Source organism: Lepeophtheirus salmonis, chromosome 6, assembly GCF_016086655.4.
Source record: "Lepeophtheirus salmonis chromosome 6, UVic_Lsal_1.4, whole genome shotgun sequence".
Taxonomy (NCBI): Eukaryota; Metazoa; Arthropoda; class Copepoda; order Siphonostomatoida; family Caligidae; genus Lepeophtheirus; species Lepeophtheirus salmonis.
Window position 1 is genome coordinate 6514190 of NC_052136.2, and position 26316 is coordinate 6540505.

The window sequence follows — 26316 nt, forward strand, 5'->3', positions numbered from 1 at the left end:
AGATAGAGAGTGCCATGATGACGTTTATCCTTGACTCGAATTTTTATTGGTATTTATTTTTTAGATGAAATATGTCTAATAAAACCGGTAAAAAGTGTTTACACCTACGTCATAAAACACCCCTAAAAAATTAATTGACATAAAGCTAGATGATTACTAGAGCTTGCAAAAATCTAGGGACCTTTCTTTCAGGTTGCATAAGGATACAATTTAATTATATATTTAATATAGTACGAGTTTTTAGATATGTTTCATATTACTCTTATTTTTAATTGGATGTGAGGTCGATGACTAAACTGGCGTAAGCGTGTGGAAATACATAGTTGATTCCCCTATGCAGCTTTTTTCTTTTCCTTTTCTTTTCATTTTATTTGAAGCTTCAGCTCACTGAGAGACCTTCGCGGCAAAATTATTACATGTATAAACAGCAAGTCTGATCTTCAACTCTATCCTGTTTCTACTCTTTGTGACCATCATTTGAGCCTCTTCCATCCCATGTAAAGAAGCATGAACATCATGGACAGGAGTTAAAGAATGGTAAGTTGTTATTTTATAGATAGTGAGCCGGAGCAGTGTGTTTTAAAGTATATCAGAGGGTTTTCTTGTCTTGAAAAGCAGTGGGTGAAGTTTCCCTCTGAAATTTCTGTATTATTTTTCCTTTTTTTCTCTTTTTTCCTTTTTTTTATTATTATTATTATAATATAATAATATGAATTCGTTCGTTGTTTCGTTCTTTGGTTCGTTCCTTCGTGCGTTCGTTCGTTCGTTCCTCCTTCCACAAGAATTGTTGTTGTTGTGATAGAGTGAGCTGAAGCTGAGCGAGCGAGCGAGTGAGCTGATGCTTAGTCTTGCGTGTCTCTGTCTCCTTTTGTGTGTGTGTCTCTGTGTTCCGCTTTGAGTCTCTTTTTTTTTTATTTCTATTTTTTTACTTGAAAGAATTTAAGACTTGGGAGAAAATCCTATAGTTATGCTCTGGATGGTTTTTGGGGGGCTCCGGTCCTTGTGCTGATCTCTGGAATTATACATTAACTCTTCCTTTTGCTTGAAGGCCTTTTGCAGAGTGCCTTCCTTGAGGAGTGTGTGCGTATCCGTGGGAAGTGGAGGAGAGGAGAAAGAGAATCGGCGGCAGCATCCGAATCCCATTTCTTGGAATCCGAGTGAGTGTAGCTGTGAGGATCTGATCCCAGGTCAAGGCGAAGGACATGCGCCAGAGAGACTTGAGGAAAGGAGGATTAGAAGAGAGAGAAAGAAGGGGTCTTTGCCTTATTTCATTTCGCACGATCGCATTCTCCGGGGACAAGGGCCTGGACCCATTCTCCGAAGTTCCAAGAAGCGGAAAAGCCGCTCTTTTGCCCTTTGTCTCGCCAAGAAGACACGCGTGGTCCTAAGGAAGAAGAAGCGTGAGGCGTTGGTGCGACCCACTCCACCTCCTTCATGGATCCCCACTCTTCTTCTTGAGCAGAACACAACGTCCTCAAACCCATTCAATCTCAAAAACTTGATCGTCAAGTGTCGCCCCCTTGAAATGGATAAAATGTGGTCAACTTGGAACACTCTAGTTCTGAAAAATGAGCCATCTCCTTCCTCATCTACCTCCTCCTCCTGCGACTCCATTCCCCCTTTCCCTTCCTCTCGATCTCCCTCTCCGACAGACTCTGTTCCTCCTGACAGAAAAAGGATTTTCCGTCTCTTTTGCGAGAAAGAAAAACCAAAACTGGATCAGAAATATCCTGGAACGGACCCTAAAGAAATGAAAATCCTTCTCAAAGAAGCTTGGGATCAAATGACGCTTCAGAAAAAGAATGCATATCTTTTAAACTTTGCACCTCCTCCAGAAACGCCTCTACCTCCTGACGGAGAGGAACTCTGTCCTGCCAAGGGCTGTCCTCTTACATTCTCTCCATCTGCTGACCGGCAAATCATTATGAAACATTGGTTTAAATGTCATAGCCTACCAGACCTACACGTTCTCTACACCTCATCACTCTGGAAGCGACGAGTACCTCAACCCATCTCGCCCCAGTTAATAAAAAGTGATCCTTTCTCACCCATAGAGACATACAAACCATTAGAATCCTCACATTCGGATTCTCCGGAAAATATAGAACAACAAAATTCTTTGTTAAATTCTGCAAATTCAAATATGTCCTTATCTCCTTCAAAAAAAGACTCTGTAGTTCCTACTGAGTTGTTGCCTTATTCTCCAGAAGAGCAAATTGTCAAGTCTTTGAATGATCATAATGAAGTGAAACAGGAAGAAGAAAAAGAAGTCCCCGTTGTCTCACCCCCAAAAGAAACTAAAGGACGAGGTAGACCCCGTAATGTGAAACCACCAAGTACAAAATCTAAAAAACCCGGTAAAGCCGAGTCGGCGAAGCTAGAATTTCTAACGCATTGTGAATATAAGCCCGGTGATTTAGTATGGGCACGTATCGGAGATTCTAATTTCTGGCCAAGTGTTGTAACGATAGATCCTCAATCTATTCGAGAAAACTTAGGAATCACTGATAACGTTGTTAAATTAGAGGAAAGCATTCCTATGGAAGTGGAAGATGAATTTGCAAAATCTAATCAAGGGATATTCAATCGTTTTGAAACAAAGCGTGGCTTTAAATATGTAGAGTTTCATGTTGACTTTTTTGGTTTTATTCGAAGAGCCTGGGTCAGCGCTCGACAGATTTTTCCTTTTACCGGAATTGAAGACTTTGAAAAATACCTGCAAATATACCAAAAAGTCTATAAAGGAAAATTTAATAATTTTAGCAAGTCCAATAATGAAAAATGGAATGTAGCAGTAAAAGGTAAATAGATATAAATACCACCTACCTGGTTCTTGTATATTCTTATAGTTAATATATATATTATTTTTTTTATAGATGCTCAAACAACTTGTCATTTAACTGGTCCGGAAAGGATAAAGCGTATTCAGGAGCTTCAGACCAATAGCTATCAAGTTTTCAAATTTTCTAGGAAAAGAAAATTGAAATCCAATTGCTCTTCTGAAAATGAGCCAGAATCTATTAATCCAACCAAAAAAAGGAAAGTTGAGGCTCCCTCCGAACTCATTGCATCCATACCTCGAAATGTCCTCGAAAATGAAAAGAAAAAATTGAAATCGGCTGTTAATTTATTTTGTTTAGCGAATAAGGATAGAGTTATAGAAGAAGAAGAAGATCCTAAGATGAGTGAGAAGGACATTAACCGCATTCTCATGACTCTTTGGAAAAATCTTGCTCCTACAGAGCGCAAATTTTATAGACAAGAACTGGCTCGTTTATCTGGAGTCGTTTCAAATGAAAAACTGAAAAAATCTCTTTCTCTTCGTCAGAAGGAGATGACGAAAAAAAAGGAAATAGTGAAACAGTTAAAGCAGCCATCACCTTCACCCTCTACACCATCAACTCCAAAGGTTCCAAAGGCTCAAGCTGAAATGATTGGCATTTTTAAAAATGAGCGCTTCTGTATACTGTGTGAAGATGTGTCGATGAAGCCGGGAGATTTGATCACTTGTCAGGGAACATGTGGTAATTCGTACCATATAAAATGTATTGACAATTCTTCCATTAGTAGTACTGATAGCCCGACTACCTCTTGGAAATGCAAAGACTGTGTAGACAATATACAACGTTGTTTCCTTTGTAAAAAAGGATCATCTTCGAGTGACAAAGAGGGAGATGATAAAGATAAATCAAAAGACAATAATGTGATTGAGCATCGTTTGATGAAATGTACACATAAAGGCTGTATAAGGCTCTATCATCCCTCTTGTTTAACCTCTTCTTCACTCTGGCCTCAAACTATTTTTAAGCCCAAACAAATCCTGACTTGTCCTGCTCACATGTGCCATACTTGTGCTTCAGATAATATATCTAATCCTGTAATGAAGTATAGCGCAAAACTATTAAAGTGTGTGCGCTGTCCAACATCCTATCATTCTGGGGATTATTGTGTTGCAGCAGGAACTATTCAAATCACATCTACTGCCATTATTTGTCCAAAGCATACCAGTAATAACAATTTTACCAATTCTAAAAGTATCAATAATGTTAGTAAAAAAGGAAGCAGTAAACACATCAATGTGTCTTGGTGTTTCATTTGTTCTTCGGGAGGCTCACTCATCTGTTGTGATTTCTGCCCTGCTAGTTTCCATTCAGAGTGCTTAAATCTTCCTAATTTGCCAGAAGGAAAGTACTACTGCCAAACATGCTGTAATGGACGGATGCCTTTGTATAGAGAAGTGGTGTGGGTCAAGTTGGGTGCCTATCGTTGGTGGCCTGCAGCAGTCGTTCATCCATCCGAACTTCCCGAGAATGTAAATAGGCTCAATCATCAGACGGGAGATTTCCCTGTCAAGTTTTGTGGATCAAACGAGTATTCCTGGGTCTCTCATGGACGAACATTCTTGTACGAAAAAGGGGATTCGGATAAAATGCCCGAGGGCTCATTTTGTAGTAAAAAATCCATCACTGAGAGTTTTCGTAAGGGCTTAGTTGAGGCAGCAGAAATACATCTACATTATTTGGGAGCTAAAACCAAAAGGGAAGCCAAGAATGTACAAAAAAAACCTCCCTTGTATCAAAAAATTAAAACAAACCGTCCTTATGGCGACGTTCCTGTTTATACGGATGCATCCTCCGAGGTACAAGTGTGCAACTGTGATCATAAGTCTGAAAATCCCTGTAATGAAGATTCTGATTGTATTAATCGAATGCTCATGGTGGAATGTCAGATGTCAACCTGTCCTGCCAAGGATCGCTGCAGAAACATGCAATTTCAACGAAGGTCCTATCCTCCTTTAAGGGTTGCCTATACTGAAAGTCGAGGGTGGGGACTCTTTGTTGACAAGCCTATTAAAAAGGGTCGTTTCATCATTGAATATGTTGGAGATCTCATAACAATGGAGGAATTTCGAAACCGTTTGCGAAAATCACAAGCAGCCAAGGAGGATGAAAATTTTTATTATATGACGATGGATAGTAACCGAATGATTGATGCTGGTCCTAAGGGGAACATTGCAAGATTTATGAATCATAGCTGTGATCCCAATTGTGAGACTCAGAAATGGACTGTCAATGGGGATACTCGTGTTGGGATTTTCACACTTAAAGACATTCCTGCTAATACTGAACTTACTTTCAACTATAAATTTGAGGCAGTTGGCGAGGTTAAAAAGACTTGTCTCTGCGGTGCCGTCAATTGTTCTGGTTATATTGGTAAAAAACCTGCTAGTCTCAAAAACAATGGTGAGGTTACACCTCGATCTTCACAATCTAAGAAAAAAGTTAAGAAATTTAAATTAATCAAAGCTTGGGAGGATGTTTGCTTTAGATGCTACAAGGGCGGAGAAGTCTTGATGTGTGATCATAAAACTTGTCCCAAAGTGTATCATCTAGCCTGTTTAAGTCGCGATAAAATGCCCCACGGTAGATGGTTTTGCCCCTGGCATCATTGTGTTGAATGTGGAAAATCAGCAGTCAGTTATTGTGTTCACTGTCCGAATGCCTACTGTAAAAATCATGAAGCTACGTTAGTCGAACATTCACTATTAAAGAATATATGTAATGAACACGATGAGGAAGACATCAACTCTTTAGTAAATTATTATAAATCAGAGGACGGTTCCGTACGTAAGATGCTCACAAGTCCTGCTGCACCCATGGTTAAAAAGGCTTATACTCGGACCTCCACTTATAAAAGAAAATCTCATTGTGCTACCTCCTACAAGAAAAAATCATCTGATGAAGACACTCAATCCTCCAGCGAATCTTCAAATGCCATCAATGAGGTCGCCGTTAAGTCCAAGGATCAAAGCCAAAAATCAGATTTGGATAAAACGGCGTCTGAAGAGACAGCTACCACCAATACAACCCTAACTCAAAAGCCTTTTAACAACGGCGTTTCCGTACCTAAAGGTAAGGAAAACATTTACACCAGCTCTGTCAATAATATGTCAGCAAAACCATCATTACCATGAACCTTTTTGGGGTTTATTTCGCACGAATTCTTTGATAATTATAATGTTAAATGTATTATTGCCTTTTAAGCATGGGTGTTTGTTGGGAGCTCATTCATTCTTGCTATGACCTGTTTTGTTTTCATCATCAAAGTTGTGCCTCCCCCCCCCCTCCCCCCACTTTTATGATCATTTCTTATAGTACATATATTTCTTTAATTGTGTCATGTCTAATATAACCTTATCGAGGCAATATATTATTTGAAAGAATGTGCCATTCTCAGTTCATCTGTTGTATTAGTTACACTTACTTATTACTTACTTAGTTGTACTACATAGAACAACTCTATAATATATATTCTTATATTTTCCATATATTTTATTTCATAACTCTTAAAAATTATTTTATTAACTCGGTCCAATTTGTTACTTAGTTAGTTAGTAGTTACATATTTGATATTTTTATAACTTATCGTGACGTTCCACGTTATTTATAAAAAGAAATTTGTAAGGACATTTCTCGGAAATGACGCATTAGGGAAGGATATAGATATCCTTCATATGCATAAATGTGGATATGGAGTAAGTGACTCTCTTTCAAAAAAAAAGTGGACATTCCTATTCATATATAACATTATATCAAATATGTCTGTCAATATTATAGTTCGTGGAGTAAGTCGGGCTGGGTCCATTCCCTTGCCCAAGTAGGAGGAGATATTAGAAAGAATATGAAGGATTCGGCGCGCAAAGGAATAAGACAAAGGAGAGGAGAAAGAGAATGCGTCACATCCGTTAAGGCTTCTTTTCTGCCATGGAAGCGAGATTTGTTTGCTTGGAGTCAAAGAGTAATTGAACAGATATATTATGGAGGGAGATGGATTAGGGGCAGGAGGGGGGAAGAAGAAGGAGGGAAATTGCTCAAATAATTGAGAATAAGACTTCATATTCTCAGCATACATTTCTTATCTAGCTGAGTTATCATGTCTTGTAGGTTGTAGCAATAGTAACGAAGTTCATTCTACTATGTTCATTTGCGTGACTATTGTACTATTTAATACAAGTATTAGTATTAGTATTAACTACAACATTTCTAGAAATGAGAAATAATATGAATTTTTTCTATGTCTGTGCTTTGATCCATTCTCCTTGCCATGGTTAGCCCAAATGAAGGAAGATGGGTAAAGAAATAGAATTAATGATTGAGAAGATGGTGGGAATAATAAGAATAATAATAAAAGAGGCAAAAAAGTTGGGAAAGAGAGAGAGAAATAAAAGGGAATTTTTCGGCAGCAGTTCCCCTAAAGTAAAAACTATTTTTTGAATTTGTATCTCTCTCTGAACTCATTTCTAGCTGCTACTTCTGCTGTTACTTCTTCTCCTTTGCTCTCTCTCTTTCTTAGCATATTTTCGCCCTCTTCCTTAGTAGTAGAAGTAGAAGTAGTAGTAGTACTAGTAGTAGTAGTACAGCTTCAATTTCTTGTTCTTATTCTCTTTTTCTTGTTGAATAGTAGTTGTATTTGTAGTTGTTGTAGTAGTATTCCCCTGCTTTGCTTGCCTCAGTGGTGTGCTTCTCCATCCATCACACGACCGAGACGGCGCGTATCGTCCATAATACTAGCTGCAGGAGCAGGAGGAGAAGTGAGTCTCCCTCACGCACTAAGTAAGCGAGTGGAATTGAGTGAGTGAGCATAGAACACTGTCCAAAAGGGAATAATAATAGCCGAGGAAAAAAGAGGAAGAAGAATTTGTGTGCTTTGGTGTTTGGAAAACAAGGATTGTGCTGAGATGATGCGAGGGAGAATTGAGCAGAGGATACTAGGTGAAGAGAGAAGAATCAGGACGACGACCGCGACGTGGACCAAGTACTAGAAAGGAGTTTTCTTGGATTTTCTCTTTTCTTTCTCTCTAGCTCCCAGTCACTCTCTTCCCCTCTTCTTCTTCCATTTTTCATTCCTTCTCGTTTCGTTCGCCTTCCTTCCTTCCTTCTTCTCCTCCCTCCTCTTGCTTCTTTCCTGCTTCGCTTGTGTCTCCTCCTTCCTTCCTAACTCAATTCCCTCTTTCTCTCTCCCTCTCTTCCCCCCACGACCACGACTACGACCAACACTGCTTTTGCCCCTTCTCGACTTACTCCCTACTTGTTCCATCATCGCTCCACTCAGCATTCATCCAGATCGTCCCTCGCCAGCAAGCAGCCTGACCTACTACAAGAGTTTGCAACATGGAATAAGGAACAAATACTCAAAAGTGGAATTGAATTTGGGGAATCCACAAAGGTTGCACTAGAGTGAAAAAAAGAAAGAAGAAGAAAAGGACTGAGTCTTGTTCAATGATGATGGCAGCGCCTGGAGTGACCCGCACGCCCTCTGGTCGAATACGGAGAATCCCCTCTGACTTGATGAAAAGGGTACGCTGTGCCTACCCTGGCTGCGACCTCGCAGTCATCCCTTCCAACTTTGCACGCCATTGGAAGTTTAAACATACAGACATGCCACAGCCGCCCATCGAATCCCTCACGGTCGTTCGAGGAGACAATACTTCCGAGACGGGAGACGTTATTTGGCCTCATATCCTCAAGCCCCCGCCCCCTGAGCCCATCAAAACACAGCCTACACCTCATCTACGCGTCGACGGAAAAGAACGCAAAAGAGCGCGACAGAGAAATTACATTTGTCCTGAATGCCATCGTCCCTTGATCGGCTCCAATTTTGGCCGGCATTGGGCATCTAAACATCCTCATATTACACAACCCTCATTAATTAATTTAGAAATGGAAGCTCTGTCTGGAGGAGAAGAGGATCTGGCGCCTCCAGATCCACTCTCCATTACCTCCTCTCCTAAACCCACAGTCAAAAAGCGCAAGGTCGTCTGCAGGGAGTGTGAAATGCCCATGATCAATTCAAACTTTTCTCGACATTGGGCATCGCGGCATCCCCATCTGGACATGCCCCTGCTCAGCGAATTAGAAGTGATTGATGTCGAAGTGGATGCAAGTCCACCCCTCAAAAAACCTCACAAGAATCCAGTTATTCATCAATCACATATGCCCATCACAATTCCCTATCCTAGTGACGATGGAGACGGAGATCACCTTGTTCAGGACATTGAGCCTGCTGATGAAGAGTTTGAGGATTTAGAAGAAATTGAAGACGAGGATGAAGATGTTATGCAAAGTAGAACCAATTTAGAGTACGATCTTATAGACAATGATTATGATGAAGAGGATATTGAAGAAGTCACAGTAGAGCCTGTTCATTATAGCAATGGACTATCTGGTGGAGACAAGGGAGGTCCTCAATTCGGGGGTGGCTTCGGTGGGAAAAGACATAAGAAGGTTTACTGTCCCGAGTGTAATATGCCCATGCTATGCAATAACTTTCGAAGGCATTTCCATCGTCGTCATGGAGATATTGCTCATAGAATGCCCTCGATTCATTCCCTTAAATTAGTCCCGGATGAAGAATATGAAATGGCTCAAATCAACAAAGTAGTTCCTCCTTACAATAATCCTCCTCATCATCATAAAAATAAAGAACTTTCCTCATTTCCTGAAGTACAACAACACATCTCCTCCACACCCATCCTCAATAGTAATAACGCAACCAATTCTCCTGTTCGAGTCAAACGGAAAATTGTTTGTTCTGAATGTGGAATGGCAATGATTGGCTCCAATTTTGGTCGACACTGGGCATCCAAGCACTCTCATTTACCTCAACCTGCTCTACAGGACTTGGTCTACGCTGACTCTGCGGAGTCAGGAGAGGCGGAAACTGTGGTCTGTGAACCCCTATTTTTCGGTACAGAGGATCTCTCCGAGGATGAAAACGATAATATTCACGAAGATGGCGGCCCTGTAATGGAGCACCTACTCCTTCAGTCTTTTCAATGTGGCTATGAACGTTGCTCCTTTTCCTCATCAGATAAAGTATCCTTATATCATCACCGCAGTAAATGTGGTCATTTTAAAAACAACGGAATCCAATCTAGTAAACCACCCCATACTAAAGTTAAAAAAGTTTGGAAGAAAAAAGTCGTTTGTCCGGAATGTGATTTACAGACAATTACTTCTAATTTCTCCCGTCATTGGATGGCCAAACATGGTCATTTACCTACCCCTGGTCTTAGAGACTTACAAGTGATTACTATCGATGACCCAGGTTTTCAGGGCAATGTTTCTTCTGTTGAGGCTGAAGAGATTGTAGTTGATCCTACAATCGCAGGAATGAACCACATATATGAGGATGACGGCGAGATACAAGATGACTATGAGGAATTTGACTATCCAGAAGACCAGATCATTGATTGTGTCCAAGAAGACGAAGATAATGATGATGGAGAAGAAGTCGTACATGCTTATCACGGTGGATCTGTCGGAGTAATAGAAGATGAGGACGAAGATAACATTCATAATAGTAGCAACAACAATAGTAGTCATAATTCGTCTCGTGAAGACTTTGAAGCAGAAGGAGGAGTAGTGATTGATGAAGATGATATAGAAGAGGTCGATCATGATGATGATGATGATGATCCAAATGATATCGACGACGAAGATAATACTCCAATTAAATATTCTAATAATAAAATAAACTGTAACTTTGACATAAATTCGTTGTTAGAAGATGACGATGATGATGGAGATGATCAAGATGAATCTGGAGAGTTTGCTTCAGTCGAAGTGAATTAAGTTAATTATTACCTTGTGAAGGCTCATTATTAAGAATAATAATAATAATATTAGTTGAAGTCAGCTCTATTCTTAAATTATATAACTATGTAATGAATGAAACTTATTTTTCCCTCATATTTGCGCTTTAGTTGATACGTTTATTTGATAATTATCATTTTTTATTAATTAAAACTACTATAACATCCTTAGACTTTATGTGTGTGTCTAATATTCATTTCTAATAGTTCATTAATTATGTATCATTCTTGTCAAACTCTGTGCGTGAACAAAGATTGTAAATCTACCTTCGAATGATGTGTCTACTCTTTCTTCCTCTTATTTCCCTGACTGGAGAGGAGGAGTACAGTAATGCCTATACATACCATAGTTTAATTCATTCCTTGGCAGAACTCGTTAGTGAAGTAATCTACTTAATAAGAAATAACAAAATTTAAGTGTAAAGCAGTTCTCACGTCCTGTCGCTAACAATCGACCGGCTCGCATGGCAATACATATTTTTACTCGATAAGAACTTCGTATCTCAAGGCATTACTGTACATGGAAGGAAAAGATTCAGCAATGGATGTATGTTTCATAATGGAGTTATTGTTACTTATTAGATGTATATTAGTACAATGTGCTTTTAAAGTTAAAAATGATAATATTACTAGTCAAAGTGAGGCTATTACATGATATTATAATATATAGATACATCTCCGCACTAATGAATAATTAACCCACAATAATTTGAGATATTTAGTCCTATACTAATATGTATGATAATGAAAACTTATTTTGCATAGGTTCCAACGAATTTTATTTATTTTATGAGAGGCCACTGATAAACATTAACGGTTTAATGAATAATTATAATTATGATAGTAATAAATGTATAGAAGGATTGGAGCTTGTTAGAAGAAGCTAGTAGCTCTGGTGTGGTGGTGATAGTGTACATACACGAGCCATGGAAATCAGCCTCTTTTTCCAAATCGAAGGAACACGTGATCCACATCTTCTTTTCGCTTCACACCGGATTTCATGAGAGGCATCATATCCTTAAAGTTGCTTGGTGGTTGTCGTAGCTCTAAAAAGACAGATATATTTAATACAATATTAGAAAGACAAATATATATTTATATATGTGGTCCATTAACATAACAACTATAATGTTTTCCACTAAAGGAGAATATGTATTTATATTACATTTGCCAACTAATTATCTTGTATTTCTGTTAATAAAATATTCTGATAGCCCTTTTAGGGACTGCAAATTACGTTTAAAGTCATAATTAATAAGATAAATTCTATGATTAGTAGGCCAAAATGAAGTTTCATGAAATAATTAAACATATAATTAACATTATTGACTATTTCAACTTTCCCAGAAATTTGAATAGAAAGCTCATAATTGATCGAAATATTTTCTTGTAATATTAGGTTGTATTCATTTATGAAGGTACAAAATAGATTTAGAATTACTCAAATATTTTATTTGATATTTATTCAAAATTATTTTTGTGTTGACGCCAAACCACATATATATATATATATATATATTAGTTGCTATGAATTTACCCAAATTGCTTAGTAGAGGCTCAATCTGCGCTGTGTTTTCTGCTTCTGAAAAATTGAAATGATGTAGTGTAATTGTATAATATAATAATTGATATGACCATTCTGAATTCTGTACAAAATCATATAGTATTCTTATATATTTTACAGGTGAAGTAGAACTCAAACCCAAAGCGCTTACCACCATCGAACCTTGATGTCAAATGATACTCATTGGGATTTTCCTTTATCAAGTCATTTAATGTATTTATTATTTTCTGAGATGATGAAGTTCAAAATAATACATAGAATATTATTTAGTTGATAGACCATCACCAGATAAAACAGCGACTAGTGAATCAAGAGGCAAATAAACATGTTAAGGACATCATTCTGCATTTTTCCATATTTTTTTAAACTGTTACCATTGATAATTACTATCCTATTTATCTCTTATTTATATATATGTTGTTATATATAAAAATACTAATGATAATGATGTTGTAATCAATTACGTTTGTGTATACTACTATATATATATATATACATGAATACAAATTATATCTTCGAAACAAAACAAACAACTGATTATAATAAATAAGTTTCTAAATTCATCAATCACTACTAGTACATAATTACTAGGATGTGCAAACCTTCACCGACCTTGTGCAATAAGTCCTTAGTAGTACTTTTAACCTGAACAAGTACATTCTTTTAATCTATATCATTCATATTCTGGCTTTTTTGAATCAGGATAACCCATTCGAAGGTCTTTAATTAGATCAAGTTCACCAATCTTCTTAACTGTCGATTTATGGATTTTATTACATGAATGAAACTCGAAAACCACGCAACTTTTTATGACTAAAAATTCCCGCAACCTCTTGTGCATAAAGTTTAAAATTGCAAACTCTGCTTTTCCTGTAACCCCTAAATTGAATTCCTGACCTGTTTCTCGAATTGGCACAGCTTGGTTCCCTTTTAAGATGAGTAGTAGTAGTACCGTGGTAATGGAGATTGATAGAGAGGATAATGGGATTGAGGAAGACAGGAAGAAGGGGAAGAGAGAAGGGTAGGGGCTAGGTTTTGTAAATACTAAAATAATTGTGCTAATAATTTAATTCGTCATCATCGTCCAAAGCGAAGAAAGACGTGATCTAAATCATTCTCTCTAGGATCCACGTCTCCTCCCACAAGGTATTGATCCAAGATCTCTAAGAGGACTGTAAAAAAAGCAACGTATTAAAGGATGGATGCCCATAGTAATCATTATTTTTATTCTCGTTTCTCAAGGCTTTTGGAATGCGTTTTAGAACCATTTAATAGGAATTATACTAGAAACAGGGGAAAATGACGTTGCAAAAATAATATTGGAGAAGAGTATTTTATATGGATTCGAAGCTTGATTAAAAATACAAGCAAAACAACATGTTTAGTTTGATTATGTGTGTGTACTTACATATATAAAATTAATTAATGAGGAAAATAATTGTTTTATTTAAAATGGAATATTTCAATGACTAGCTATTTATAATCATTAGTACAATATATGTGCATCTGTTATATTTACCTTTTTCATCAATGTAGTTGTCCATAGCATCCGAGAGGTCAAGAATGGTTGCAAGAGCATCGCAAATCTTACGATATCGATCCGGCATATTTTGTACAATAGAGGGGTGACACTGAGGCGAAGGAAGTACCACGGATCTTGATTCAACAAGGAGTGGTGTTGAGCTTAGAATCATGAGCACTGTGATACTCAGAGGAAAGAGGACTTGGGGAACTATTGACATTGCTAGAGAGAAAAGAGAGGAAAAAATTGTTAAAAGTGGAATAGGATAATTTGTACGTTAAAAATGGAAAAATGAAAAGATTTTCAGAAAGAGAGGCCTACTGCTATATTTTATCATAGGTAACACTTGTTGATGGAGGAGGAGGATTGGAGGAGACGTGACTTCGGAGACTGTTGAAGAGACAGTGAGGAAAGAAAAAAAACCCTCAAATTTCCAAATGGCTGCTCCCCCACTCCCCCGGAAATCATTAGAAAGCAAAGCCCCTTTTTTCTTCCTCGAATTCTGCTTGCTTGCTAACTTACGGATGTCTCTTCTTTTACTTCTTCATACCCGCATAAAATCAAACGGAACAAGAGTTTTACACATCTTTTTATTTTTATTGAATAATTATAATGATTCTAATAGCGACAATAAACATCGATCATTCCTGCTAACGTGTGCACTCATTACCGTTCATTAATATAATTACATATTCATATGACAAGCTAGCACATGACAGGGATTGTCTGCAGAAGAAGATAATGCATTGAGTGTACATATGTTATTGTGCTCTGACATCATCTCACTTCTTAACAGCCGTGTGCTATTTATACACATTCGTATGCAGTCCTGCATATTGGATATACTTATACATATAATATCATCATATCCAATCCCCATTTGAATAATAATTAAAAATCTGAATTGGACTTATCATAGTATATTACGACATACTTAAACCATTCCATCTATGTACTCTATAATTAGAATCTACCTTATTTCCCCAATAAGTTCATGAAAACCAATACATGTGGATATAAATTAATATGAATCCATTCTCCTACACATAAATCTCAATTATAAACAATAACCAATTAAAAGTTTTAACCTAAGCTTAACTTTTTTGTGCAACCTTCTTTTGATTTTTTTAAACAGGTTATACTTGTGTAGGTAACATTCACAAATTACAGGTTGCCAATGAATGAAGTATGAAAATCATTGTTTCCAATTGCAAAAAAGAAGTGGGAACTTTGATGCAAACGGACATTATCATCATCAATTTTGTCAAATACAATCAATAAAACATATTTTTCATTTGTATATAATAATAAGTACATACATATTTATGGGGGAAATGCTTTAAAGACCTAGAAATTCATAATATTCGATTTCTTATAATCACTCCATTAGCAGAAAACTCTTTTTTCTCCTTTATTTTTGGGACAACTTGAGAATATTTCTTATTAGGAAAGTAATTACGAATTGAATCAAAACAATAATATAATGAATGTCTTAATAAATTTTATTATAATGATTTTGATAGCATAAAATAAATAAATTATGCTAAAAAAATATATTAATTCTTAAAGATGTTCATTAGACAATTTTTGAAAATTTGATTGAACCCCTTTCAATAATTGACAATCATGAAAATCCAGTGTAGAATCGGAATGTTAAAAGAAAAGAAACCGAAAATCAACATGGTAACCCTGACAATTTGAAGAATGTTTTGAAAGAATAATGCTCGTGACGTTTTTTTAGATCAGTTACAATTAGCTGTCACGAGAGGAAGGAAAAAGAATATAAACAAGGACATTTGCTAGAATTACTCCGATGTCGATCCCCAATTATACTTGAGTCCAGCAAGGACTTTACAGTTATAACTCCGCAAAAAATCCGTCTTTTATGAGCATTTATGAGGAAAGGATGTTAAATAATAATGACAACTTCTAAGGAAGATAAAATCCGTTCTTTATACTACCAATTACAAATTAACGGGCCAGCTAAAAAACACACCGGATGTACATCTTTGATAATTAAATATTCCACTAATTAAAAAAATAGCCTTAGTTTGGTCAAAAAAAGAGTAGGCGTGCCATGTATTGAGAATTCCTTGGATAATATTACATTTTATGCCATGCACAAGTTGTAACCTATATCAATAAATTGTACAAGTTGCAATTCGGGTTATTTAATTACTGGCGGTTGTACCTGGCATTGCCGAGAGTTTTTTAGAGTTTTTTTTATTTTTTATGAATACACTCACATCAAGCTGATCACTCAATGCTTGGACTTTATCTCCTCCAGAAAAAAAAAATAATAACAGCTAGATAATTTTTTTTTGAACAGCCACTTTAGTTTGTTGTTAAGCCTCATCCAGTAATATATATTTTTTAAATTTTATAGAAGTACTTACTTGTTTTTCTTTTTTAATATGAGTGGAACTACATGTCCGCGAGTTTCATTCCTTTTATAAAGTGCTCCCCATACATTATACTCTTTTTTTTTTTCTTTATACACCCTTAATATATGGGGAATCTATATTCAATTACTAACAGGAGAACTCAGTATTATCCGGAGTTATTATGAGACTACGAACAGACAAACTTTTCTGCAATAATATAGAAGTTAACTCCCCAAGAAATCCTCCGTATTACACCCAGTTTTTTTACGAGAATACTCGCATGTAGTTACTCAATACTTGGAATTTGGCTCCCCAATAATAAAATAATATTAATAGCTTGAGAATTTGTTTCAATATGACGTAATGAGGGAAGGAGTACTTGAATCTAGAGACGAAAGTGATCCCTGGCTGAGCTTTAGCTACATTTGCTCATTGATAAACCTCATTTAAAGTCATATTCATTATTTTATATAATCGTAATTTACCACCCTTTTCTTTTTTAAATAAGAGCTTCATCTACAAACGCTCGTTGTTAAAAGTGAACCCTCATCTCATATTTTAACCATTATAGATTTGTATAAAATATGAATTGGCGTAAACGCCTGCAAAATTTATACATCTATACATAAATACTTTCTTTTTTATATGACACTAACGCTCGATGCTACATGTAAAAGGCCTGCGATATTTCATTAATATGACTACTATCGTCATTTCTTAGTTAAAAAATGATTGTACGTAGTATCAAAATTCATACATACAGATGTACTTTTCTTTTTTAATATAGATACATCATTTTCCTATTTTATAATGATTTTTTTTTTCATTTATGTACTTGAGTCTGAATCTTAAATACTCACTTTTAAAAATCTAAAGTAAGTATTTATAAACACAAAAGTACAGCTATTAAAATAAATTTATCCATAACTGTGTTTTTAACATAAAAAGAAATATCAAATATGTAACCATAAAAACCCACTATGTTCTTTTATAGTGTTCAATCAACTTGTTCTTAGTCAAAAGAAGCTGAATGCTTGACCTTTTATCGACGAGGTAACGTATCAAGGAAATGACTTGCAAATCCCTCAAAACAAATTGAATAATAGTTGTCAAATACAATACAAAAGATACAATTAATTCTCCCCTGTATTTTTTTTAACTTATGAATGTAGAAATGCAACAGTATCAAAACTAAAATATTCATAACTCAACTACGGTATGTTGCTCTGGAACTGTGACTCTTAACCAATGGAAGTTTGTGTGTTCTTGGGGGAAATTAGATTTGGATTAAAAACCTGTATTAAAAATTACTTTAAATATGTTGTATACAAGCTGCAATGTTTGTACAACTTGAAAATTGTACAAGCTGCAATTTATTTGTCTTAAGATGAATTATTTTATTACACAAGGTGTAACAATGATTTTCTTTCTATCTGTCTGTTCATTAGCGTATCACAGTCAAACGTTTCCACTTGTATATACCAAGATTTGCAAGTACGTTTATTTTTTTACTTAAATAAACAAACAAGTGATCATTTTATGACCTTTTTTCTTAAAAAAATACCTATACAGCCAAATGTTAAAAAAAATAAATTCAAAGTGTTTATAAAATTTAAAAAATGGCAAAGAAAATTTTGACGAAACTTTAAAAAAAAAAACCTCCGTGTTCATTTGAGGCCCTGGGCAACGAGGATTTAAATACAAATTTATCGTTTAACTATTAATAAGCACTATAGTATATCAATGTACCATTAATAATGAATCGAAAGTATGCATTTGTATTCAAGATCATAATTCATATTAAATCCCGGAGAAGAATAAGGATGACGGGATATATGTGTCTTTATAGCTAGAATATATCTAAAGGATCGTAGCAATGGCTCATAGGTCTAAGATAGAAATTCAAAACGAAATATTCATAAACCAATAAGGTATGTCTAGAACAATGATTCTTACCCAAGGGAGCGGGAAATTGTGTGTTCCAGAGGGGTAATAATGACCTTTACTTAATGTAAATACACAAACTTCAAAATCAGCATTATGAAAGTTTTTTTATATTAAATTTTTAATCTTTGTTCTCAACATTTTAGGACATCAAAATAATAAGTGTATTAAAAAGAAATCCATTATTTTAATGGGTTTTTTGTTTTTCTTAATTTTTTTTCCATGACTATTTATCTCCTTGGCAAGAAAATGACACGAAGGTCGAACTCGACGACTTCCATTACTTTATCAACAATTTCGACAGTTAACATTCCGGAGCGTGGTGCATCATTGATCTCAAAATTACTGGAACAGAATTGATGAAACCAAAAAGGTGCATGACTGGCTGTTATAGTATCAGGGCCATAAACACTATTAACATTTATAGCCGCCGTTCGCCTTGTTCGAAGAAAAACTGTACAATATGGCGATTTTTCTCTTTGCTGTTGTCCATGCTCGGACAATCACAAAACTGCATAAGAAGTTTTTGTTAGTACTAAATCTTATCTTTCTAACACCATTTAGAGTAAACCGATCGCATTTATACTACGTGAGATACACATTAGTAAAACCATCTGTCATAATGGATTTATTTTTACTGTGGTCTTATATTATGTATGTACTATACATATATTATTTCAAAGAAGTTAAATGAACATTCAATTCTTGTATTCTTTTCTCAAGTTCTTTTGTACTATCCCAAATAATTCATACCAGAATCGCAAATATACACCCTTCATTTCTCAGAAATGTTATTAGATGCATTAATTGGAATTAATTAATTTTTTGAACATGTATTCATCATCATCGGAGGATGATGATAAACCCTTAATTAAGAGTCTATTCACAGCTTCTGAATAAAAGGTATAAAGGGATTTGAATAATCTTCTATTTCTAAATATACTTAATATGTATGAAGTTACAGTATCAGTTGTATCAGAGTCTTAATTAAACGGATAAATTCGTCATGCTAAGCTCCCTAAAAAGTTAATAACAAGGAACAACAAAAGTTCAATGATAATAATTATGAATATCCATAAAAATTAAGAAAACTTTCTCACTAATAATACAATAGATTTTATTAGAATACTGGAGCTCCCTGATGGAGTTTCAGGGGCGTTCTCCGGATTATATATATGTATAGATTTTTTATTTTTTTTTTGGAGTGGGCATTGTTTTGGATTTTTTTTCAAAAAAATTCAAAAATTAAATTACAAATATTAAATTTTTGGGACAAAAATTTCCAAAATTCATAGATATTTACAGAAAATTAAATTTTTTGGAAAAAAATTACAAAAATAGCAAATTATTCTCAAAAATTAAAAAAATCTACAGCTGTTCATTTTAAATTTCAAATATTAAATTTTAAAAAAATAATAATAAAAATCTACAGCTCTTTATTTTAAATTTCAAATATTAAATTTCAAAATAATAATACTAATAAAAATCCACAGCTGTTCAAAAAAACTAAATTTTTTGCAGAAAATTTTTTAAAATCCACAGCTATTGAAAATTAATTTTTTTTGAAAAAAAAAAATTGAAAAAAAAATATTTCTGCACCCCATCCATTCCACCCTGTGCTGACACACCTGATTTTTATAAGCTGATCCTGCATCATGGAATGATAGAAATGCTTTCACGGATTCATCAGAAACAATTACGTCTCTAAATGTTATTGAGGATATTGCCGATGGGGAATTTACAATTATAAAAAAATTAAGTGACCTAATATTGAATTACAAATCCCAGCTGCAATTTCTTATGAACAGCTGTGGATTTTTGAAAAAAAAAAAAATCCCAATTTGTAATATTTGAAATTTATTGTAAACAACTGATGATTTACATATGTTATTTTTTGAGAATAGCCATGGATTTTTGAATTTTATAACCATTAATTTTTGCCATTAAAACTGTCACTTTTTTATTTATCTAAATAAAAAATAAACGTACTTGCAAAGTTCTGTATATATTTAGCTGTGATTCACTAACAAATAGACAGATTGACAGAAGGCTACATTTTATTTAAATACTATTATCATTCTTTTAGACAAGTAAATCCTGAGTCCTCATCAAAATTCATAAACTTAAATTATTAATTAAATGATATTAAAACCAAATTGCGTTTATTTTCTAATAAATTTAAATTTTAAAATTTTACAAACACCTTTAAATATTCATAAGAAAGGTTCAAACTGTGTCAATCATATTTCCTTTATCAGAAGGAACACCTCAATTCTACATATCTTTACTTTTTCATACAAAAATTAAATAACTGAGGCCATACTTTACATGGGACAATTTGTACTTCTTAAAACCAGTTAGCATTAGCGGAGCCTGGGGCAATGATATGTGTGTTTTTACATCATAAGAATAATAAAATGCTTACCTCTGTTTTTTTCTTTCAAAAATGTATTTTTATAACTATCTTTTTTTTTAAATGGAAAAATTAATTAATTTTTTGAAACGCTCAATTACTTAAAATGTTTTTTTTTTTTTAAACAAAAAAAAAATGTCTTCTCAATATATATGGCAAAAAATAAAAACATCCAACCCAGGGTCAATCAGGAGCGGCGAGGCCTGTAGCAAATGCCTCCTATGCCCGTCTAAAATTAATCCTTTTCTTTCTTTTAACATAAGATGCTACCTCTTGACTCTACACAAATAAAATGTCTATAATTGAACTCAAAAATGAAGAATATATTAAAGATTCAATTCAAGATATTTAAAAAATATACTGTAGAACACATAAGGCAGAAAATTTGAGATATTTAGGTCATTTACATATTTTTCGAGATAAAAGACATAAAGGGCACACCATTTCAATCCAAGGGCAAAACAGAAATCATCTCATTTTTATTGCATTTTAACTTGTACAAGGTGTAACTTGTTCACAACATATGTATATTAGAGTGGTTCATAAAGGCAGACCATAACAACTGTTTGTTCACAATACTTTCCCAAGTTTCTCCCACTAAAATATAATTATGCTCTCTTCCATAAAAAATGAAGGGTTCCGAAAGTTTAAAGTACTCAAGACCAAAAGTTTTATTTTTTATTTTCAAAGGCCAGAGGTGAACACTCATAAATTATTCAAAATACTTACCTCATTTATTCTTGCTTATTAGGCTCAATTCATTGAAAATGTGGAATGCTTTGGTTAGAACAACTTTATATAGTATATGAATTTTATGTATAGAAGCTATATATATAATTTCTTGGTAGGCCCTAACTATCTTCCATTGAGGATGAAATTGGTTCAGATATGTTCTTTCTGAGGTATCAAAAATAATGAACATGAAACTTCCTGGTTCTTTGACAATTTCCGCCTCTGTATGTATATACATATATATAAATATATATTTAGGGGGGGAATTTTGGATTTTTTCCCCCAAGAAAATCCAAAAATTACGATTTTATAGAAATTTTAAAAAAAAATTTGGAATATTAAATTTTCCGGAGAAAAACTTCTATTTCTATTCTCAAAAATTTAAATTTTTGAGAAAAAAATTTCTAAAATTAAATTTTAAATATCAAATTTTTTGGAAAAAAATTTCAAATATTAAATTTTCGGAGAAAAATTTCAAAAATCCATAGCTTTTTTCCATTTTTTAAATTTTAATATTACATTTTCTATTAAGAATTAAAAAAAACCTTAATTTGGGTGAGGCTACAGCCCCTGCAGTCCTCCCCCTTTGGACGCCCCTGATATGTAAAAGGCTTGAATCAACATAATTGTTTAATTAGTTGTAAGTAACATCTCTATTATCTTCCAGCATAACAAAAAACTTTTTGGGTAATCAATTGTCTTTTGTCTACGGCAAATAGGGGACAGTGTGTGTGTTTATTCTAGGAAAGTATTACTCGTGTTAATTAGACAAATTATTTTGCTACAGTTAATTAATCAAATAAAGTATGGGGAAGAAAACGACGCACGTAGGAATAGAAAAAAATGAGATAGAAATAAAGAGAATTGAAGCAATGAATAATCCGAATAAATTCCCAAATTTATTTTGACATATTTTTATTATCAATTAGTGGACATCTAGCTATGGGAATATATTATTACAAAAAAGGGGCACTTAAGATAAATGTAAAAGTACTATGGATCTATAATGGTTATTACTTTTGCTAAGATTGTATCAGGCTATTATTCAATCATTCATCTCTCTCTCTCTAGGTATTTATATATAATAATATAATCTGTGATAGGCCATATCTTTTAGTGTTTCCCCTAAATAAAATATTCTTTTAAAAAAAATTTACATTAGGAGACATTTGTAGGAAATTATTTATCATTATAATAATATACTTACGTTTGCCTCTCAAAAGGGTTGCTGGAGTCATGATTCTTGTCTTTCTGTCTATTTCCTTCTTGGGTAATAATGAGGATCTTGAATGAATTCCTATTCCAAATATCCTATTATGTATTATAAATGACGGATTGTAGGTCGTGTAATAATTGCCAGGTTTCCTTATAAGCGTGATGCTCCTGAATAACTATTTGGAGTAAGGAATGTTTTCATTTTTATAAACGCTCTTTGAAAAATGGTTTTCCCGATGTCTTACGGAGAAGAAAAAAAAAGGACGCAAAGGGGAAAGAGAGACCGTTTAGCACCAATGAAAGGAAAAGACGCTTATTTTGCGAAAAAAAACTATTCAATACTAACTTTCCTTTACAAAAAAAAAAAAGTCATATTCGAGAACTCCATGATCTATCTTTTTTACACTACTTTGATACAGAAAGATTTGTACTCAAGTGTGTATTTTGAAGACCATAGTTCTAAATACAATACAAGACAACTTCTTGACACTTGATTTGGAACTCAAAGCTAATTGCAGCTTTTTTGTAGACAAATAGTCTCAGTATTTTTCTATTTTTCCCCGAATATGCCCAAGGTACAGTACTCACTCTTCAAGGTTTATTTTGTATGGGTAAAAACTCAATTTGTGTGTTAATAAGGTATTAAAATATCAACAATGAATGATTTTCTACATATTAATTGAGATTTTGTTCGATTGTAAGCATTACTTTTTGATTTATTCTAACGTATTCATAATTATTAGTTTGGATTTAACAACAAGCCTTAAGAATTAACTCAACTAATTCGAATATCCCAATACCTTCAATTTTATTCATAAGAATTCAACACAACATATTCCTTCCCTCTATGGAGAATACAATTTGACAAATAAATTCTCCTAAACATTAATTAAGGACTTGAAATGAGCTCGAAAGATACCTCAGGATTCCAATTGAACTCAATAAAAATATTTAAGTATTTAAACTTTTGATCAAAGAGATTTAATACTCGACTTGAGAATCGATACAGAATTCTACATAGACATGTTGTGTAATGAACCGATATCATAATATTTCATTTCATAAGAACGAGGAAGGTATTGGGAAATTTGTGAGGGTTCTGAATAATCATTTATTCTTCGCAAACTTTTTAATTTACTTTAGTTAAACGAACTTCATATGCTGATATCATAATATTTCATTTCATTTTCGCCTAAACTCGAATAACCCTACAGAGGAAGATCTGTCATTGGGAAATTAGTATTGGATCTCCATCTTGCTGAAAAGGCACCTTAATTGTTTTAGATGAATTGGCTTTAAACCACGGAAGGACCAGATGCTTCAAAACATATAAAATGTAGTCCCCCGTCTTCATACGGAGGCCCTCTGGAATAAAAACGAAAGGAACCTTATCTCCTTTGCTTAAAATCCCTGCCCAAACCAAAAGGGATCAACTATTAACCTGTTTTGGAATTGTTCTTTGGTCTAAGGATACATCTTTTGATGATGAGGCCAAGATTTAATCGTTTTGACGCTTCAATTTTTGATCCAGGTCCCATTTCTTCTCATCCGAAAAGACAATATTTCCTCTCCGCGAGCAAAGTTCTAATAACGTTTTACTTCTTTATATCCGTTTCATTCGTGCATCTTCCATGAGATTCTGACCGTAATGGAAATTCAGAGAAATCCTCACTAAGTCCTTATGAAAGATTCGATTCATCGAAGTCCTTGACACGTTGAACTCCTTAGCCATTTTTGCCATTGATCTGTTGATGTTTCTGTATATTTTTAATTTAACTTTCCGGCCGTTATTCGGGCTTCGAGCGGACCTTGGGCGTACACTTCTTGGCTTATCATCAACAATTCCAGTCTCTCTAATCTATTTAACGTTATATTTAACAGAATTGAGACTGATTGAAGGTCTCAAAATCTGATAAATTTGAAGGGAGGATTTGCCTGGACGATGAAGACTCTCTTCTGCTTTTCTTAGATGATGCCTTGACTAATAAAAATATCTTTAATGATCCTCTTTTTAAAAAAAAAAGAAAGGGATTGAACTCAGAACCAATGAATTTTTTTGGAAAAAATTTGAAAAATCCACATTTATTCTAAAAAGTAATATTTTTTTGATTTTTTTAAAAAAATCCACTGTATTTACAAAAAATTAATAATTTTTTGAAAAAAATTTCAAAAACTAAATTTATAATATAAAATTTTTTGAAAAACAAATTCAGGTATTAAATTTCTTGAAGAGAAATTTCAAAAATTCATTGTTATTCACAGACAATAAAATTTTTAGGGGAAAAAATTCAAAAATTCACACCTATTCACAACAAATTAAATTTTTTGGATTTTTTTTTAAAAATCCACGGATATTCAGATTAAGAATAATTTTTTGGAATGAAATTTTGAAAATCCATAACTGTTTTCCAAAAAATAATTTTTTTGGAAAAAAATTTTAATATTTGAAATTTTTGAAAAAAAAAAAAATCAAGTATCTTTAAAACCTTCAACAGTTCCAGATTTAGTCTTTAGAAAAAAACAAAACGTTTTTAGGATTTGTTTACGATTGAGAGCCATATTCTACAGTGAAAGAACGATCAGAGTTAATAACGATCCATAACATTACAGTATTTCAAAGATGCATTATAATATTCAAATATAAATAAATCTTTTGGATACACAAATCTCACACAAAAATAAATTAAAATTTGGTAGCCCTGTAAATACCCCAACATTTTACTTGATTTGGCTCTCTAAGAGAAACTTCTCAAGGGGGTCAGAGGGATATGAAAAAGAATCTTATGAATGATCCCTTTCCAATATCAGGACTGTCAAGTCTAACGCATTTGGCTAGAGATTCAACCAATGTTCCTCCCTGAAATACGATTTCTTATGTTTTTAGAAAGTAAATTGACATAATATCCCCAATTCTAACTCAAGTTCAAAATTTGAGAGACCTTCATCCATAATCTGGATTTACTTCATCTGAGTAAGAACCAACCGTCAATTACCCTAACAAAAAAGCTCTGGTTACATCCATACAGACAAAAAAAAAAAACCATTTTTAACTATTCATTTAAAATTACTAATAAATAATTATTAGTTATAGTTATGATTGATTATTTACTAGATCCAATCAATAAAAAGTAGTGATGAGACAATTAAAAAAAAAAAAAAATCCCGATGCCGATTTTTGTCAAAATTACCAATGCTGATTCTGATTCTATAACATTCTAAATAATTGTTTAAAAAAACACTTTTGCCATGTGGGGCTTCCATAGAATTTAATTTTAGAAGGCTTGGTTTTTTTAATTAAAAAAAAATTGAAACATCAAATTATATAAAAAATTTACAATATACAATTTTGATATTTAAATTTTTTCTAAAAATCTACAACTATTCACAAAAAATTAAATTTTTTGGAGAAAAATTTCAAAAAATTCTCACCTGTTCATTGAAAATAATTTTTTTCGGGAAATAATTTCAAATATAAAATGTTTTGTAATTTTTTTTTTTAAATCCCAAGTTGTTCAAAAAAAAAATTGGAAAAAAGTTTCAAAAATTAAATTTTTGAAAAAAAAAATTGAAATATTAAATTACTAATATAAAATTTTGGAAAAAAAATTCAAATATTAAATTTTATGGGGAAAATTTAAAAAAAACTTATTTGTTCACAGAAAGTTAAATTTTTTGGAAAAAAATTTAAAAAATTAATTAAATTTCAAATATTGAAAAAAAAAATTTAAAGGTTAAATTTTTTTGTAAAAAGTAAAAATTCCTTTGTTTTAGAGTGGCTTATTTTTTTCATAACCTAAAAAAGTAATAAATTGTTAGATACCGGTAATAAATTAGAATTGGAATTGCAAATGAAACATTTTTTTCCTAATGCCGATCCAGATTTCAGAT

At 33.5% G+C, this 26316-nt stretch overlaps 2 protein-coding genes across 7 annotated transcripts; one reads left to right on the forward strand and one right to left on the reverse strand.

The window, feature by feature from the left end:
- The first annotated feature begins 243 nt into the window (after window positions 1–243).
- Window positions 244–12748, forward strand: NSD (Nuclear receptor binding SET domain protein). Of its 4 annotated transcripts, none has more exons than XM_040714612.2 (4): window positions 244–537; window positions 1049–2801; window positions 2877–5912; window positions 12339–12748. In XM_040714612.2, exons 1-4 carry the CDS (start codon window positions 535–537, stop codon window positions 12383–12385), a joined length of 4839 nt encoding a protein of 1612 aa, XP_040570546.1. In that variant the 5' UTR covers window positions 244–534; the 3' UTR covers window positions 12386–12748. The 4 variants fall into 4 exon arrangements, with proteins under 4 accessions (XP_040570546.1, XP_040570545.1, XP_071745126.1 ...); XM_071889025.1 differs by having other exon boundaries at window positions 346–537; window positions 937–2801; XM_040714611.2 differs by lacking the exon at window positions 12339–12748 and having other exon boundaries at window positions 2877–6328.
- Window positions 11417–22615, reverse strand: Ms (neuropeptide receptor myosuppressin). Of its 3 annotated transcripts, none has more exons than XM_040714613.2 (4): window positions 22421–22604; window positions 13738–13962; window positions 12192–12236; window positions 11417–11700 (listed from the first exon to the last, which is right to left on the reverse strand). In XM_040714613.2, the coding sequence occupies exons 1-4, from the start codon at window positions 22449–22451 to the stop codon at window positions 11588–11590; spliced, it is 414 nt and encodes a 137-aa protein (XP_040570547.1). In that variant the 5' UTR covers window positions 22452–22604; the 3' UTR covers window positions 11417–11587. The 3 variants fall into 3 exon arrangements, with proteins under 3 accessions (XP_040570547.1, XP_040570550.1, XP_040570551.1); XM_040714616.2 differs by lacking the exon at window positions 22421–22604 and adding an exon at window positions 14263–14418; XM_040714617.2 differs by lacking the exon at window positions 12192–12236 and having other exon boundaries at window positions 22421–22615.
- Window positions 22616–26316: the final 3701 nt, after the last annotated feature.

What these genes read in the sequence shown, in the direction of transcription:
- NSD (XM_040714611.2), top strand. An exon ending in ATGGAATGTAGCAGTAAAAG is followed by an intron (nt 2,802 to 2,876) that starts GTAAATAGATAT and finishes TTTTTTTTATAG; the next exon opens with ATGCTCAAACAACTTGTCAT.
- Ms (XM_040714613.2), bottom strand. Translation starts at nt 22,451, where the DNA reads ATGACTCCAGCAACCCTTTTGAGAGGCAAAC. An exon ending in AACCCTTTTGAGAGGCAAAC is followed by an intron (nt 13,963 to 22,420) that starts GTAAGTATATTA and finishes TTTTCTCTCTAG; the next exon opens with CAATGTCAATAGTTCCCCAA. An exon ending in CAACTACATTGATGAAAAAG is followed by an intron (nt 12,237 to 13,737) that starts GTAAATATAACA and finishes TCAATTTTTCAG; the next exon opens with AAGCAGAAAACACAGCGCAG.